Genomic DNA, 18,889 nt, shown 5'->3' on the forward strand with positions numbered 1-18,889 from the left:
CCTTCAGTGCTTCATAAAGGCCTTCGCTGCAGAGTCAATAGACATTCAGCATTCTTAATTAGCAAGGCTCTATACATCATGTAACCTTCTCTGTGCTGAGAGGAGGCTGAGTGTGTTCATGACAATGTGCTGCATTCACTCACACTACCCCTTGTGTGATAAAGGAGTAAGTAAAGTATGTGATATCTGTGAATACAGCATGCCATTGATTCAAAGACACTTTTATTTGTGCATAGGATTTGGAGTGTGTTTGGGAGTCCTTCATGTCCTGTCCAGTCAGAAATAAGAGCCACTTAAATTTTTTAAACAAAGCAATCTTCCATACCACATTTAACTATGACGAACATTAAATAAGCTGCATAAACTGAGGATTCTCTTTCTGTTGCAGCCTATTACTGTGAAAATGGCGGCCCAGAAGTCCTGAGAAGGACGTTGTGTTCCTGTCAGCACCGTCTCAACTTTGTGAAACAGCTTGGAAGATAGTGCTGCAACTCAAGGGATGCACCCCTCTATCAGCCAAACGTCTGCAATGGCTGATACTGGCCACACAGACTGCCACCGACCTACGAGCAAATAAAATGACTTAAACCGATGGCAGTGGCCAAAGTCTTACTGTTGTGTCACATGAATTTTGCGCGGGCTAAAAAGCAGGGCTCGAGACTAACATTGTCCTGAGTTTGAGATGAACAGAGACTTTCCCTGGGACGCCTTTGGGACCAAAGGACGCAATAAACTCACTACCGATGTGTCAGTGAAGCATCCTGTTTCCCTAATAATGCTACAGTGTGTACAATAAGTCCATGTTTAAATCAGCAGGATGAGAGCTAGTTAACGTTAGCTGTTAGCAGCCGGGGGACGGAACTGCACTAAATAACACTGTGATGTGTTCAAGCTCTATTCAGTAAAAATGAACATTTGGCAAAGGTAAATTATAACATTATTAAAATGTGTTCAAATGCAGTCTTGTGAAATTTTGTTTTTGGCAAGATACTTGAATAAGTACAGTTGTTGGATGTAGAAATGCGTTGATGTTTTCACAATACAAAAGAAATAAAGATACTATGTTTTAAGATATTTCATGAATTTGTGCTCATTCAAAGGTTGTGTAATAAAAGGCTGAATAAGTTCAAGACCTTTTTTTAATGAAGATTGCTTTGTTTCCCTGGCACAAAGAGGAGGAGATAAACAGTCCCTCCAGGATATAGCAAACACAAATTGAGCCAGTCCCCCTGAATTCTGCACAACTTTGCAATTTCAGGCTGTAACAATCCCAAAAGAAGCCTGCAAAAATTTGAGGGGACTCAATACGTAATATCAACAACAACAACAACAAAAAAAAAACAAAAAACACTAATATCAGCAACTGGCCTAATTGTTAAACATCGGTGTTGGCCCAGAGTTTTACTATCAGTGCATCGCTATCATCAGCCTAAAAGTTTCCCTCGTTCATAAAGGTTTATATGCACTTTGGCAAACACCGAGAGCAGCACCCAGGAAAAGGAAGACGCCCAGAAAGACAAACCAGGAAAAGAGTCCGTTCCTCTGTGTGGGAGCAGCTTCCTGTTCCGGACCCCTGGCAGCAGACCCTTCCCAATCACCAAAGCAGTGTCTGTGTTCGCAACAGAGGTCGCTGTGGCAACAGTGTCCATGGCTGTGACATGTTCTGTGGTGAAGCACTCTCTGGGGCTGAGGAGTCCAGAGGTGATTCTGGTGAATTGGAGGAGAGCCACAGTCTTCCTCCAGCCTTCGACCCGTCCACCCCTGGTTGGCAGACTCACAGGGAGGTAGCAGCCTTTCATCCCATCTCTCTCTGTAGTCCATGTATTCTTGCTCCTTGGCATCACAGTTTGTCAATATGTGATTTCTCCTTTGTGAGTGGAGTCGTCGTTCCCGTCTCTCTGGGGTCACGCTGGGGTCATCTGATTTTCTGCCGCTCCATTTGGATTTAGTTTTCTGTTGAAGAGGTAATTCAAGTGTTTGCTCTTTTACAACCACTGGTAAACGATTGATTGGCAACTGAATACTTGAATCACAACAAAAAGTCTGAATGTTTTTAAACATCTTTATAGAGGTTTTCTAGCAATAAAGTGCTTGGTTTGGAGCCATATTAACAAGTGTTAATACACACAGCAAATTAAAAGCAGTTATACGAGGAGCCTGGCTGCTCTGGCGTCTTGGCCTCACACCTGTTTAGACTGAGCTCTGGGGCCTACTGGAGGTCCTCTCAGGTAGCATGCAGGAATGGGTCTGGATCTGCCTTCCACCTCCATTTCTTCCTCTCCGTCTTCCTCCTCAGTTTCGCTGCTATCTTCATTATAAGTCACAGGTTCACGCCTTGGCCTCAGTGATCTGGCAGCAGGCAAAACTCTGTCATCTTCTTTCTATAAGCAAACATAAAACAGCAGTTTATTACTGATTGATAAATATGTTTGACTGGGAAATTTGGGTCCATCAAGTGCAGTGATGATGATTAACGTATCTGTGTTTACACCGTACATGTGCCCTGCTGTAGGAGGAAGGTGTGAACACATTAAAGGGCTTTTTGTGATGAATGCTGTTTCAGTGTAGCCACACAAGTGCATCCTGCTATGTCGTGAAAGCACATATTTTTTTATTACATATACAACCCTCAAAATTATATTGAGTGAGGGATATTTTTTTGTTGTTGTTTTGCTTTTTTTTTTTTTTTTGCCATTCTCATATATTTCTAACATACATGAGAACGAACCAACCACACCACTACGCGTAAGGAAGCGTGCATCTACTGCTAGCTCACCTAGCACCACTGAGCTAGCTAATGTTTCACCTCAGCAGAGGAGGACGCCATTAATGTTTACATCACGAGCAAGAGCCTCTTGTCCATGAGTAGATACACTTATTTAGGTGAGGTGATCTGGTTGGAAGGTTTAGTTTGGTAGAAAGAAAATAGTTCCTACATGAAATCGCTCACAACAAGGTCTGTGGATTATCTTGAGTAACTGGGTCATGAGACATTGTTGTTGAGTTTTTCCAAACGTATTTTTTGCCATCTAGTTCCATTACATTTGAGAGAGGGCAGACATCTCTATGGCCAACATCTCCAACACTTTGCAACTCACACCTAAACAATCTAGACTGATAAACAGCACTACAGGAAAAATATGTGTTTTTGATTTTTGGGGTTAACTGTGCTTAACCCAGGTTGAAAAATACAGAAGTTGTCCTTTAATAGATGCAATATAGCACTGGACTTTCAAGAGGTTATGAAAGTCAAGACTTTGCTGTCTCAAGTGCTCCGTGCCAGGTCCCCATCATCAGCCCAACCAGAGGTAACTCCATTACTAATACAGTATTTCACCATTTACAAATTGAACACGAGGGTTTCCACCTAGTTCAAGTTAGAGTCATTCTTTAATAATGTTTCTTGTGAGGAAGAGTGATCCACCTTTTCATTTTACAAACCTGCTCCCAAAACTATTAAACAGGGCCATCCCCAAACCATATACAGGGAACCAATTTAACTGGCAAAGATTACAAGTAGGCACCACTGCCATCTTCATTGAGGATCTTTTCCTTGTGGCTAAGTAATGTCTATGAACCCTGTGTTGTCTGAGACCTCACCTGTGCCTGAGGTTTACTGAGGGGCGGTCCTCTTATGTAGCGAGCTGACACTGGTTTAGACTTCATCTTCTCTTCTTGTTCATCATCATCATCATCATCATTATCATCATCCACCTCTGTGACCACAGCCTTGGCTTTGGAGCACCCTCTGGCTCGTCCTGCTGTCTGTTGAGATGAAGATGGATAATTAGAGCTGCATATTTTCATGTCCTTCCTGCTCCACCAATCTCTCATGGGCATTATTAAGCTGTATGCATGTATCAGGTGCTGCTGTGTTACCATGTGTTTTAAATATCTCTATAAAATAAATGAGTGATAGCTGCTTTTGTATGGCAACTTTTATCAGATGACACTAAATGCAGGGTTTTTGTTTGACTAGTTTCTCTTAAATAAAACTTTGCCTCACTGCATCACTATAATCATCAGTAAAATAATAATATATTTATACAACACTAGTGGCAAATGATTCAGTGAACATGCCCGCTGAATGGCCTTTATCTCTGCTGACATTTACTCTCTGCACTAAACCGCCAGTAAATGGCCACTTCTGTTTAACTAGGGATCAAACTGGCCAGCACTTTAGCATGGAAATTAAATGACACAAGGAGAGGAGAGGAAATCAGGAGCATAATTGGAGACACCCTGTGCTGTGGAAAGTGTGTGTCATCAACTTCTTCAAATTGGGCCATTGAGAGGGCACTCGCTGGGCCCGAGGGGTCAAGAAGTGATTCTGGTGAATTTGAGGGGAATCACAGTCCTCCTCCAGCTTTAGACCTGCCAGCCCCTGGTTGACATACTCATTGGGGGGTGGGGGGGCAGGAGCAGGTTAACCCTCCCCTTTACTGCTGTCACGTTTCTCCACTCTGGGGTTAAGAGACTCAACAGAGGAAACAGGACTCTTTGTGACCAACGCTGGAGTTGCTGAATGTTCACTGAATGCAAAAATATTTCAAATAAAATATCCCCCGCTGACTGACTGCATTCATGTTTTAAATAAAAACCTATTAGCCAATGTTTCAAACTCTTGTGTTAACACTTACACACACACACACACACACACACACACAGTAACATTAACATATTGTCACTAGGCAACACCATATATACATGACACACCACTTTGTATTCCATACTCAGAGTAACTAGAATTACAGCCTCACAGTTGTATGCCTCAACCAACCACTCAGGTTGCAGTTTACATCCATATATGTGCAGCGGGCAATGCTTCAAATATGGATGCTGCTGCAAAGAAGCTACTAATTCTAAAACATGGGTGCGTCACACACATCTTCAACCCGGCGAGAAGATCTGTACAATCAGCCAGTTTCAGGGTGGGCACCCAAGATTAGTGTCACCAATTCAGTATCTGACCAAATGTCTCCCCTTCTGTTCCTGAGGTACGGCCCTGAATAATGGCCAGAAAAGTGTTTTTGCAGAACATTATGATGCCACAGTGAAGTTGATCTTTGACCTTTTGGGTATGAAAATGAGGGAATTTTCTTTTTTCAAATTTGGCACAAACATCCACCTGGACTCAACAATGAGCTGATTAAATGTTGATGGTCAAAGGTAACTGTGACCTCACATCCATCTCATTCTCACAAATGCGATATCTCAGGAGCACTTAAAGGAAGTTTCTTCAAATTTGGCACAAACATCCACTTGGACTCAAGAATGAAGTGAATAGATTTTGGTGCTGAAAGGTCAGTATGACCCCTCAAAACATGTTTCTGGCCATTACTCAAGAATTCATACAATAATTGTGATGGAATCTGACACAAATGTATATTAGGATAAAATTAAGATTTTTCATATCCAAAAGGTCAAAGATCAACTTCACTGTGGCATCATAATATCTGCATAATTTTATCCTAATATACAGCCCTGTTTCCACCAAGCAGTCTGGTACGGTTCGGTTCAGTTTAGTTCAGGTTGGTACGCATTTCTTCTGTTTCCACTGTGAAAAGTTGCGGATGTTACCATGGAACCATACCGTCCCCATTTTTGGTTAACCTTCAGTTGGGGTACCTAGCACACAGATCTGGTACTAAAAGGTGGAGCTAGAAACACTGCAGTCCATTGATTGGTCAATAGCGGACAGTCACTCTGCTCAGGGCTGAGTTGTGGCCGGTTATATGTTAAGTTTAACATACATTAGTTAACTATATCTATAAAATGAAATGATGTTTTTCTCCCTCTCACAACGTAATTTAATTAACTGGGCCGACTGCCAGCAACTTTAAGGTGGAACATTTACTTGTAATGATACTCAGTACATGAGTTGATGACGTGAATCCATCAGCACACCTTTTAAATGTATAAACTTTGACCATTCCATTAATTTTTATTGTCTCTCCTGGATGACATACACTTTTACTAATGAGTGGATCTTCAAGCATTTAAAAATATATATTAATGTCAACCAGATTATGTGAACTGCATATATTCCAATCCTCACTCAAAAAAAGTCACAGAGCATTGTTCCTGTGGCCTCTGGCTACACTGTGCTTGCCTGAGAAGGACTAAATGCACAAACCCACTATTTTTTAAAAATCCCATCAAGAGAGACTCTCACTGCAGCCTGTTCTATTTTGTACTGAAAATGTTGGCTTGAAACCTCATTCTGTCAACAATAATTGAGGTGCAGACTTCCATCTGTGCCACTGGTAAAGAGGAAATACTGCAAGTGCTGGATGGAGCAGTGAGTGACAACAACCCCGCCCACATTTAAGGGTATGGTTTGCAGTGGAAATGCTAAACGGACCTAGGGTCTTGATACCATGTCTGTGGTTACTTTTGGTTCCAAAGGTACAATACTGAAAGTATTTGGTGAAGACGGGGCTTTATTGTTGGACAAGTTATGGGTTAAAACCAGCATTTTTGTCCTGCTAATAATACAGCCATCTCTTCAGATTCTGACTTGCTGCTGTAAGGCTTGGCATGTACACAGTGCTGTACTGTTAATTTGACTTTCATACCTCGCTGCCATTATGGCTGAATTAACAAGAGCTGATGCTGAGGAGTAGTACATGACAGGGGCAGACAGGATGACATCAAACAATGTTTGAACCTCTGCTACTGTCACAGGGGGTAAATATTTATGGGTAGCCATACCATAGTTGGGTGGCCTGCCTAAGAATGACATGATTAGCAGTGTTGTGTGAGCCTGTTTGATTTGAGAGGACTCACTCAAGATGTGAGGATAAGGGTGGGGACGTTCTCATAGCAGGGTGGTAAAGAGACCATTCTAAATGTGTTTTGTGACTTTTTGACTTGAGCTAATCTGGGAGGCAGCTTAAACCAGTCATGTCTGTAAATGACACCCTTTTGTTTGAAATGAAAGAAATTAGCTTGAGTAGTAACCAATGCAATCTTATATTTCAATGTATAAATCTAAGGACACTGTTTGAAAGCGATCTTGCATCATATGCTGATTCAGTTCAAAGTTTAAAGTTCGTCCAAATTCAGCCGGGTAAAAGGTAAGTCCAGCATTTTTCAAAGTGGTCCCCATTTGCCCATATTTTTGTCTAAGTGACTACTGGGAACAACAGTTTTTTAAATCAATCCAGTATTTAGTGTTCTGGCAGCTGTAAAACGGGCTGACGTGTAAACACTCAGGGCATTTGTACGCCGTCAGTTTATGTCATCCAATAAAATTCCTTGTTTTTGCCACTGACATTCTCAAATTTGCCATTGCTACACCATTATTTCTCAATTGTAGGATCAATAAAGCTGTATCTTATCTTATTAGCTGTCAGACACATAGACTAACGTTGGTGGCAAAATCAAGAACTTTCAGTGGACTAAATTGACGCTGTTTACATTGCAGCCTGTTTCACAGCTAACAAAAGTTTTAGGAAGTTGTTCCCATTCGTCACTTTGACACAAAATATGACACAAAACAATCTTCAGAGCAAACGAATCTTGAAGTGCCAGCTTGTGTTTCAGTGTGTACAGGGTATACGCGACTTTTTCAAAACAACGACATGAGGCTCTGGGCCTGAGTGGTAGTTAAATTAAGAAAACCACCTTTAGTTGCCTCTAACTTTCTCTGTGATCACTCATTTGAAATGTCAATCATAGTAATAATGATTCAGTCAGCTGGACTCTCTTTCTCACTCTTTATCAGATGTTCTACAGTGCAGTTTTGTTGCTTGCCAGCTGAAAAGAGGTCAATGAAGAAGAGATAAAGCTGTTTTTATGTTGTTCAGGTGTTTCACTGTGGACACAGAGAGGTCTCTGTGAAATGACACGGAAAAGCTCATGTGGATGCAATTTGTGTATACATGAGAAGGCCATTTTAAAATTGAGACAGCTTCACATAGACAGTCTTTGATACTAGGCCCCTGACCTTGTTATGTTCTCACCTTTTCCCTGGTGGGGGGATCTTGTGCCTTGGTGGTTGACTCCCCTGCAGGTCCTTGTGGTATGGAGAGGTCAAGTCTTCCTGTGACAACAGTGGCCAACAGCTGTTTGAGACGCTGGTAGTTTGGCTTTTCTTGGTAGTCTATAGTTTTTACATAACTGAGGAATGCGGCCACCTCATCTGAAGACAGGAACAGAATGAATGTCAAACAAGATTTACGTCAGTGGGTTCAACCTTGAACAAAACAATGGATCAAGTCAGATCATTCAGACCATTTAATGACATTGGTTTCATTTTACCAACTGAGACTTTTCGATTCAGTAGTGCTAAGTCCTCCGTATGAAACCATTTCAGGGACACTTGAGTCATGCAGCAGCAAAGATGGGATGAACCTGAAGGTCTCACAGTCCAGATAATACACTGCCTGGCAATGCATCTCCTCACAGAGTAGATTAGGCATGCACACAGCTATGGATATGCATCGTGTGTGTGTGTGTGTGTCTCTGTGTGTGTGTGTATAAGTGTCATACACGATGCATCACACACTGGCCAGACGACGTGTATGACACATACTGCGGTAAAACTTGTATCTCTCTCACACACACACACACACACACACACACACACACACACACACACACACACACACACACACGTAGTTGATGCATACCCTGGCTCTTATCTGTGGCGGGCAGCCGGGCCTCGTCAGCAGAGGAGCACCCGGTCCCAGACATACATCACACAGTAAGCTCTCACACAGGTGTGACCTCTCCTTATAAAGAGGTGAGATAAAACACGACAAACTTTGAAAGGCATGTCAATGGGACAGGTGTTTAATTGGTACAAAGTTACTCAGGAGCTTCAGGTAACTGAGGGAGAGACGGAGTGTCTTATTCTTTGTTAGAATGAGCATTTGATCTACAGTCTGGACTGTTGTTAAGCATTATTTCTTCACGTTCTTGGGTGATAACCCATTTAAAGGTCCTATTAACATCAAGCAAGCTTAGGCCATGTTAAAACTAACATTAGCCCAGCATGAAGAAAAGCAGCCTGTCATTCATTTCAGTAATGAATCCCACTGCATTGGCATTCCCTCTCTCCCACCACAGCAAAGCTGAACACGTCATCTGGCAACACACTGTGTTGGCCAGTTTAATATATCCAAACACATTTTTTCTTGCATAACTCCAAATTAAACGGAGAATCTAAGAGACAAACATTTTTCTTGAATTGAAGTCGTAGACAACGTTTAATAACAGCAAAATTATATCAACTCATGCAATATAAAAAATGACACTTATCCAGTCACAGACTCAGTACTTCTAAAACACATGCATTTTGCTAAAACCTATATATATATGAGCAGCCTCCATCTATGAGCAGCATGCCCTGAGCACCTGTGTGTGTTTATGCCGAACCAGAGTTCAAGCTCACGCGTGTCCAGGTGCGTTACTTGGCTGTGCATGAGACAGTCTGAACTAATGTGTTTTAAATCATAATGTTTTAGCCAAAATACATGTGAGGGAGGTACTGAGCATAGGACTGGATAAATTATCCATCCATCCATTTCAACCGATTAAATGAAGCCGGGTCGCAGGGGCAGCAGGCTGGGCAAAGTATTCCAGATGCCCCTCTCCCCAGCAACGCTTTCCAGCTCCTCCTGGGGGACCCCGAGGCGTTCCCAGACCAGAAGAGATATGTAATCCCTCCAGCATGTTCTGGGTCTGCCCCAGGGCCTCCCACCAGTTTGACGTGCCCTGAACACCTCTAACAGAGGGCGCCCAGGAGGCATCCAGATCAGATGTCTGAACCACCTCAACTAACCCCTTTTAACACGAAAGAGCAGCGGATCTAGTCCGAGCTCTCTCCGGATGTCCGAGCTCCTCATTTTATCTCTAAGGCTGAACCCAGACACCCTTAATAGGAAACTCATTTCGGTCATTACCCAGAGTTCATGACCATAGGTGAGGGCTGGTTGTAGATGGAACAGAAAATTGAAAGCTTTGCTCTCTGGCTCAGCTCTCTCTTCACCATGACGGCCTGGCACAGCGCCCGCATCACTGAGGACGCCACGCCAAACCACTGATCTATCTACCCTCACTCGTGAACAAGATCCTGAGACAGAGGCAGAGAACCATGGCCTTAAACCTAGAGGTGGTGACTCTCACATGTAAAAACACTGACAGCTTCTCCAAACATCATTAATGCTACCAAACTACTGTCATAGATATGGTCTAACCTTACCTTGCTGTAACTACAGTTGTATGACTTTGTGTACTGCTTTTTGTGTTTGGCAGATGATAATTTTTAAACTAAGATAGAATTATCTAATTGCACCAAGGCTTGCTGCTCTTGTGTGATGTGTAATTTGATATGTTGAAGATACATTTCCTGTCATTAAAGCACGTAGTGGTGCCCCTAAATCATGAAAATAACTTCAGTCAGGGTTGAGTTTCATCCATCCAAACAGTAGAGAAAGTTGAGGGCACAGTATAACCCTCGACAAAGTGTTACTCACTTTGCTTTTAAAAGTTCTGTACCCTTTGAGGTGTGATCTATATGATCTGAATTGTGGCTTGTCTCTTGTCTGAGTTTCAGCTGCAAATTAGCTGATGGAAAACATGAGAAATGAGACATGAGATTCCTTTTTTGACTGGAAACCTTTTAAACATTTCGTCTATGCATACAGTAATAGTGTTGTTACAACAGCTGCTACCCATATGCGCCCTGTGCATGTCAGCCCCTCTACCTGAATTAGTCTTGGCTCTGATTTTTACTCTGGAGCTCCCTTAAAAAAGCAGACGATTAGACACAGAGATTCGTCTCTGCTGCTCCACAGGCTTGTCGTCTTATTTCCAAATTTTCAGTATAATGTAAGAGATGTAAATGATGTCCTGTGGCCCAGGCTTACCTGTGCTGGCTCCGCTTACTGACAGCTGCTGGACTGAGCCTGGCAGATTATCCATCAGTCTGAGGGAGGAGTAAGAGGAGATAAAACAGTGAGGAGAGAAACATTATGAGAGATGCAGGTCAGGGGTAGATAGTAAGGTGGGAAGAACACAGCAGGAGAACAAGATGAATCCAAGTCAAAGTAAACCATAAAACACAGTGATAACCAGTACATTTATATGTTGTATTTATTAGTATTAGAGCATTGCAATTCTAGTACGTTGTACCATCGCAAGTGTACCTATAATGTGGTGGAGAGCAAACTACTATGAACAACTTTCATTTCAATACAACATTACAAATCAGATTTGAAGAATTATATGAAATCAACATCTCTCAACAGTCTCTAAAATTGATGTTAAGTTTCACCAAGTATTTTATAGCACAACTAACAACAAAAAAAATATTTTACAGTCAAAACTTTGGACTTCATTAGAAACTGGATCACTGTTGAAAATAAACATTTAAGTCAAAGTAATAGATATCTAAGTGAAAAAATAAGTCCGATCACTGAATATCACAGTCAGGGATAAATAGCTAAATAAATATATGAATCTGGAACTGAACATCAAACTAACCGTAAAAAATCTAGGTGGGAGCCATATTTATTTTTTGAGCTATTTCAGAGGTACTAACATATTATATTCACAATAGTTACATTACATAAGCTGTGCACTTCTCTGTCATTGTTATTTAATACTTATACCCTTTTGTTGTTGGTTATATTTATGATTGTTTTATTCAAATAAGCAATTACTATTCCTATTATTACTAATCAACTGGTCATCTGCCACTTGAAAGCACTGTCATCCATAAGTGAGACACCTGACCGTCGATGTGACAGATCTTTCACTGCGCAGAGGATTGTGGGTCAGAAAGGCTGGAAAGGCATGCTGGCTTGCATACTGCAAAATCTGAGTGGATGTAACAGAACATCCAGGTATTTCTGGTATACTGCATTTGACACACTATGCAGTGGGACATAGTAAATCTTTTTCTGGCACACTATATAGCAGTATAGTATACTAGTACTAGTATATAGTAGTAGTAGTAGTAGTATGGGTGTTGGAATGCACAGTAAGTCAGAGCCTAGTACACTGTGTATGGCTGGACCATGTATAAAATGCTGGTGTGCTTTTAATTTGAAACGAGGGCTTTTAATTTCAATTTTATTTGATTTGAAAACAGAGCAAAACAAGTCTAAGTCAGAACCCAGTATAAAGATAGACCACGTATGAAATCCTGGAGGGCTTTTAAATTGCAATGAGGGCTTTTAATTTCAAACAGGGAGTGGCAGCATTCACTTAGTCAAGGATGTTGCAGCTGCAATACACTAGACACAGTTACAAAGCAGAAGGGACCTGCTTTCTCTCTCCTCTCTTTGCTCCAATTGGTGATGTGTGACCCCGCCTGATTGGTGGAGGCTGCCCAGCCATTGGCCACTATCAGAGCCAAGATCCGCCAATTAAGATTGGGCAAAACGATTAATTGGTCAACCTTTATCTTACACTATAGAACACAGTGGAGGACTGCCAAAAAACAACTGCTGCTTCAGTTAGTTAGTTTGTGGTATTGTGTGACTTTATCGTTTGACATGGTTAGTTTGGATTCGCCAAAGTAAAAAAAATAACACAAAGAAATTATTTGACTGAGACAGCTGTAGACCAGCAACTTCCAAGTTATGCAAGCTAGAATACTTTTTTTGTCAATGGGAGTCTGGTGGCTTTGATGAGAGCACAGATGAGGAAGTGAAGCTGTTGACAGTTTACCAGTCAGAAAGGCCTGTCTGCAGTAAGGTTAAGTGGTGAAAATACTCTTAACATAGTGTTCCATTGAACAGATTTTTTTTAAGTGGCTAAAATACATTTTGCTGCCGTTCCCATCCACAGCAGTACACTGCTTTGCTTGTGTGGCAGTACTCCTGACTGCTTCTCCAAACTGGTACTGTGCCACCCGAAATTGTACGTAATACACTGACTTTGCACAAGCACCTCATACAACCCCACTTCAAAAGATCCAAACTATCCCTATAGGTTTCTGCTGTAGTAAGAATACAAGTGACTACCTACCTGGCCTTGGCCTCCTGGACCTGAGTTGGGTTCTTGAGAACTCTGTCCCAAGGCAGAGACCCACATAACCAGTGAAGAAGACAAAAACCCAAAATCTGAAGGTCACCACGTCTAGATGGAGCTATAAAGAGACAGGAAGATAAGGTGGTCAGAAAAAGTAATACCATCTATCTCATAATCGTATCTAATACTCAGCTGCAATTCATATTCTTTCAGTCATAAATCACCCGACTCCATCACAAGTTTCAGTGCGTGAAAGCTTTTTTTTCTCCCCTTCAGACCAAGAGAATACTTCTAAAAAGACAAAATAAAAAAGCAGCAGTACCAAATTCGCTAGCAGTTTCACTCTTATTACAAAGAGTTGCTATACAGTATTTTCAAACCACGGATCTTTCCCCAGAGCAGTTAAGGTTGGACACAAGTACCATTTACAGCACTGGAAAGGTGTAGCAGATTTGTGATTCATGAATAAATCAAGAACCGTGCAGCACAGATACTCAATCACCTCTTAAACTGTTTCTCCTGTCAATGAGACATTTTTGTTTGGCCTTAGATGGAGACTGATGAAGATGAAAACTTCATTTACAGTTTGTTTGCATGGATTCAGATGAAACACACTGCCAATGATATTACATACTGTAGAATAACTAGAGGATGATTATGGTTCCCTCTCCACACACACAAAAAGCACTTTGGAATTCTCTAAATGACATTTACAATTATTTATTATTACAGTGGCCGATTTTATGAAACGAGATACCCGTGGCTTTTGACATGATCCCGACACTGTCTGGTAATGGACTTAGTAAATTGATTTGCACTTGCATAGCACCTATCTAGTCTTCCAACCACTCAAAGTGCATGACTACGAATCACATTCACCCCTTCACATATTGGTGGCACAAGGTGTCACCTGCTACATTCATAATTTGGGGTTCATTATCTTGGCCAAGGATTCTTCGACATGGGGACTGAAGGAGCTGGGGATTGAACTGCTGATCTTCCAATTAGTGGGTGACCTGCTCTGTCTCTTGAGCTACAGCCACTGGTTGTTTACTGAGTGTAAAACATAGAAATGTCTGAGACCAAATTACTACCACATTACAGAAATCAACAATGGTGTGTTGTTGACTCCTTTCGTACTTGTGTGTGAGCCTGATACATAAAGACAACCTTTTCTAATGGTCACAACCTGAGGCCATTTTTATGTTCAAACTTGGAAGATTAAAAAAAAAAAACAAAAAAAAAAACCTCTAATTCTGTATCAATAAGCAAGACTCAAGCCATGCTAGGAGCTCTGTGACCAAATTGTAAGATACATAAAAGCTGAGATACAAAGTTTACTTCTGATGATTAGCAGTTGTGGTGAAGTAAATGTATTAGGACTAGTGGTTGATATTTTAGCTGTTTAATGCTGACAATGTTAACAGCCAAATTTTAGCAGCTAATGTTTCTCATGTTTACAATATGTTGCGTGTTAGCAAGCTTACATTTTCTAATTAGCACTAAACACAAAGCACAACTGGGGCAGATAGGAATGGTATTAGATTTGAAGGTTAAATTTTGACCTGATGATAGAAGAAATGTTATGGAATCGCCAGCTTTCTCAGTGTTCATCCTGAGGGAGACATTATTGTTTGCTTTGTATGTCATGGCAGTCCATCGAATAGTTGCATGACATTTCACTCTGATCCAAAACTATTAACTATTTATGGTGGTGCTAGAGGAGAAGTCACAGCGTCACCAAAGTGAGTAGGATTCATCCACAACTAATGCCCTCTATACACTGTGCGACTTTAGCAATCTTATAAGACTATTGCATGACACACAGATGTGTGTGTGCAGATTGTACGATGGCCGTTTACTACTGAATCGCAGGTTACAACGTACGTCAATATGTAACGTCATCAGTGTGCACCACATCAGCGTACGTCATCCATCTGCGCCACCATAGGTAGCTTGCTCACCTGGAAGTTGCAGTTCCTCCGCAATTACCTTCCATGCAGCGTCTTTTTTCTCATGGTCATGGTAGCAACTGGAGGAAACATCAAATAAACAAGGCTTCTGCTGCCACAGCTCCATCAAACTTTCCTCTTTCTGGGAGTTCCACAGACTTCTTTTTGTTCTTTTTACTTCCATGGCAAGCGATTATTTGTCTGGGTTTAGCGCCGGTGTTGTGGTCATTTCGTGCTGCATTTCTATTGGTTGATTAGTAGACGTAGGTCGTAGCAGCTGTCACACCGTCAGAATTTTATCTCAGGTTATCTTTGGTCGCAAGATATCGCCATGTTTCTCCCACGATGGTCATCTTTCGTCTGGGACAGCCCAAAATCGCACAGTGTATACTGGCCATAACAGACCAACCAACCAACAATGCCATCCCTAACATGATTCCAAAGGGAACTACACTGATACACTGTTTACAGGTACTGGGTAGTACTACTAGCATACATATTTATAGCTCTATAAAACCTTTTCTGTCTGTGGGTGTGGAGTTGCAAAGAAGTGAGTAACCAGACCTGTGTAACCTGCTCCTCATCTCTGACTTGAGGCTAGAGGATCAAGGCTATTTATAAGCATTACCTGCCTGAATCTTCCACTTAACAATCGGTAGTTGTGATGCATTGTGGGTAATGGCTACACCAAGTTTTGAACAAGTGACAACCTACAGGGCTGGAAAATAAAGCCAATGTGGAAGTTCCAAAAGGTAATGTAACCAGGGCATAACCCAGATTCACTGAGTATAGGCATAGTTGTAGCTGTTGCTATTTCAGTGTGTTTTATGTTCATAATAGTTAAGTGTAACATTTTGGTCACCTAAAAAATGTATTGTTCAGTGTTTGGTTATACTAAAGGACCATTTAAGAATAGATATTCAGTTTTTCCTTAAAGTAAATTTTGTTCAATGGTTTTAATGGTCTGTTTAGTGCAGGCAAACATTTGAATTTGCATTAACCATAGCTGTAAATGCACCATGCTAACTAAGCTAGCGTTAGAGTTATCTTCACCCTCTCACCTAAATATTGTCACTACTGGTTGCAAATACACAAGATGGCAACAGCCAAAATGTCAAACTTAAGGCTTCAAAACAGGAATGGGTGACTTGATGGTGGCTATGTCCTTTATCATATGCAGTTTACGGTAATAACAAAAAAATCCCCCCCCCCCACCCATCATGAATCCAACAATGTTACAGGAGTGCAATACTCTTTTAATCCTTTTTTAAATCCGCTATTTGGCAGACTTTGGTTTGAGTCACTGCTGTTTCTGCTGTTTTTCTTGCTATGTGCAATAAATGTGAGTAAAGCAGTGACAAATTCTTCATTCTTTATTCATCTAAATTGAATTTAACAGCACTCTGAGGAACCACTGTGCTCAAAACATGCTTTACACCTAGGTATTTAATTATTAAGAGCACTGTAATCAGCTGTGTGTCTGCACTGTAAATGTCTCCTAAGGGTACAAAGGCTTTCCACAGATCATAACCAAAAACACTTCAGCACTTCAGGGATTTGATCAGAAGGGCAGGTGGAACAACAGAATTTAATACTGGGGAATTTCATAAAGACATGAAAATTGTATGTATGATACCAGCGTGATTTCCCATATACTAAGACTTGTTTAAGAACGAGTCTAGAGTGTGTTTGCTTATTCTGAGTGTGTGTGATTGCAGGGGTCTACATTAATGTGTGAGGTCTATCAATACTTGTCGACCAAGTCCATCCAGAGGGGTCGAGCCCGGGGAGTTTTAGCAGCTCAATACTGTAACGGCCGCCACACGTCTCCAGAGAAATTACCTATCGACTGGCTCCATCAGAGGGGAGAAATCTCCTCCCTGAGCCACGGCCAGCATTGATCCTCCCCAGCCACCGGGCTGGTCTAAAGAGGAAGCGTGGTCACTGCTACACAAGACCAGATTACATGGAATGGGTGGGCAGTAATCTGATTACACAAAAGCACATTGGTGTTATAGGTATTACAACTTTTTTTTTTTAACCTGGTCATCATAGCTGGGATCTTTGACATGAGGACAAAATATTAAGACAGGGATATGTTGCTAAGGAGAGTGCAAGATGAAAGGAAACCACTTCAAGGACATAAATGTTGAGATGTGCCTGAATAAAAAACTCTTAGGTTAGCTGGGAACACTAAACTGCTTGGACTCAGCAGGGAGGCTCAACAATCAATGAGGATGATCAGAATGGAAAGGGTGGTTAAAGACTGAATGTTGACACTGACTGTGTAGGAAGGGCCCTTGAGAAGAGTGATGTTAGCTAATGTCCTTACATGCTGGCATCAGAAACCTTAAAAGAACCCAACTTTGAGGCTGGGGACCCATGTGTAGTTTCTAAGGAGATTTTTGTTTTCAATTAATAAAGGTTTGCAATGTGTCATTAATCAAATTCATTACTGGTCAGGGTCAAACATGTGGTCTGCCGTGTGTTCAGGCCACAATATAAATCTATAGCTGCAGCTACATGGACAGCATTTCTTCAATCCAATTGAAATCATTCTGATGAGAGATTCAAACTGAATTGTTTAAATACACTAAATAAAGTGATCCAATAAAATTTGCGTTTACGTGCCCCCACAGCATTTAATTAGAATGTAACCTTTTGACTTGTGAAAAGTGGTTCTGCTTGCTGTGAAGGACCAAATCTGCTGCATTGAGAAAATTCAATTCATTCAATACATAAAGTGTTAAAAGAGGAGTGGTTCCATCTGTTTATACATTTTGGTAGTATGTAAAGTAAGTGTAACCCTAGATATTTCTGAAGCTACAAATTACAGATGTCCCCTAAACATCTCACATGCAGACGCTACAATTTACTGTTGTTTCCTTAAAGTTTCATGTGTAGGCCAATGCTAATGGTAGCAGTAGACAATAATTATGTCCAGTGACTCCACGGTTTAGCCTGTAGCAACAACGTCACATTAAGCTACTGTTTCTTTTTTTAAATAATTAATTTAGTTTTTGTATTTCCTTTATGGTAGAGCAGCTGGAGAATGCAGTTGGAGTAGGGCTGCTTGTCAGATTCAAACCAACACCACTTAGCCCATAGGGGGCGCACACTCTACTTGGTGAGCTAGAGGTCACATCAGGGGCCGTACAAATGCCATGTTTTTTTGCGCCTTCAAATTCATTGCTTTCAAAGTAAACGCCCAGCAGGCGCATTCAATCGGCAGAGCAATGCCGTCGCTGTGTGCACGTGTTCCTGAGAGCCTATTTTTCAGGGTGCGAGATAAATTGAGTTTGAAACACAGGTCATCACATGTCACACACATGTCATGTGATGAGGACCAACTAATCACAGCCAACAGATGTCTTTCCTTTCATCCATAAATATACATCCATCCATCTTCTAACCGCTTCATCCTCTTGAGGGTCGCGGGGGGGCTGGAGCCTATCCCAGCTGACATTGGGCGAGAGGCAGGGTACACCCTGGACAGGTCGCCAGACTATCTCAGGGCTGACACATAGAGACAGACAACCATTCACACTCACATTCACACCTATGGACAATTTAGAGTTATCAATTAACCTATCCTCAATCTGCATGTCTTTGGACTGTGGGAGGAAGCTGGAGTGCCCGGAGAGAACCCACGCTGACACGGGGAGAACATGCAAACTCCACACAGAAGGGCTCCCACACCGAACCGGGAACCCTCTTGCTGCGGCACGGGGGCTTTGACCTGCTCCATTTCCAGCCTCCTTAGACGACCTAGTGGCCCCGAGCTCCCTCAGGAGCACCATATCGATACCGAACTTAGTGCAGACACCCGATCGGCATAGTCCACTGCAGCTCAGAGCTGCTGAGCGCAAACGGTCCGCCAGCCTCAGCCTCCCGGTAGCTTGGATTACAGGTGCGCACCACCGCACCCAGCTCCATAAATATCAGTTTGT

At 41.7% G+C, this 18,889-nt stretch overlaps 2 protein-coding genes across 3 annotated transcripts in view; one reads left to right on the plus strand and one right to left on the minus strand.

Moving 5' to 3' along the window:
• The window catches only part of fancl (FA complementation group L), a 41,396-nt gene extending 40,322 nt beyond the window's left edge, over positions 1 to 1,074 (plus strand). Inside the window, exon 14 of the mRNA XM_033613710.2 lies at positions 389 to 1,074. Within this exon, the coding sequence (XP_033469601.1) occupies positions 389 to 424 (36 nt within the window). The 3' untranslated portion in view covers positions 425 to 1,074. The remainder of the gene's footprint in view (positions 1 to 388) is intronic.
• Positions 1,075 to 1,121: 47 nt separating this feature from the next.
• Positions 1,122 to 18,889, minus strand: part of vrk2 (VRK serine/threonine kinase 2) — a 38,360-nt gene continuing 20,592 nt past the window's right edge. For both annotated transcript variants that reach the window (XM_078176199.1, XM_033613707.2), the window contains exons 9-14: positions 12,985 to 13,105; positions 10,878 to 10,936; positions 7,968 to 8,146; positions 3,601 to 3,765; positions 2,187 to 2,381; positions 1,122 to 1,953 (exon numbers count right to left, since the gene is read on the minus strand). In XM_078176199.1, coding sequence (XP_078032325.1) covers positions 1,447 to 1,953; positions 2,187 to 2,381; positions 3,601 to 3,765; positions 7,968 to 8,146; positions 10,878 to 10,936; positions 12,985 to 13,105 — 1,226 coding nt within the window. In that variant the 3' untranslated portion in view covers positions 1,122 to 1,446. The remainder of the gene's footprint in view (positions 1,954 to 2,186; positions 2,382 to 3,600; positions 3,766 to 7,967; positions 8,147 to 10,877; positions 10,937 to 12,984; positions 13,106 to 18,889) is intronic.

Source organism: Epinephelus lanceolatus, chromosome 17 (assembly GCF_041903045.1).
Source record: "Epinephelus lanceolatus isolate andai-2023 chromosome 17, ASM4190304v1, whole genome shotgun sequence".
Classification (NCBI taxonomy): domain Eukaryota; kingdom Metazoa; phylum Chordata; class Actinopteri; order Perciformes; family Serranidae; genus Epinephelus; species Epinephelus lanceolatus.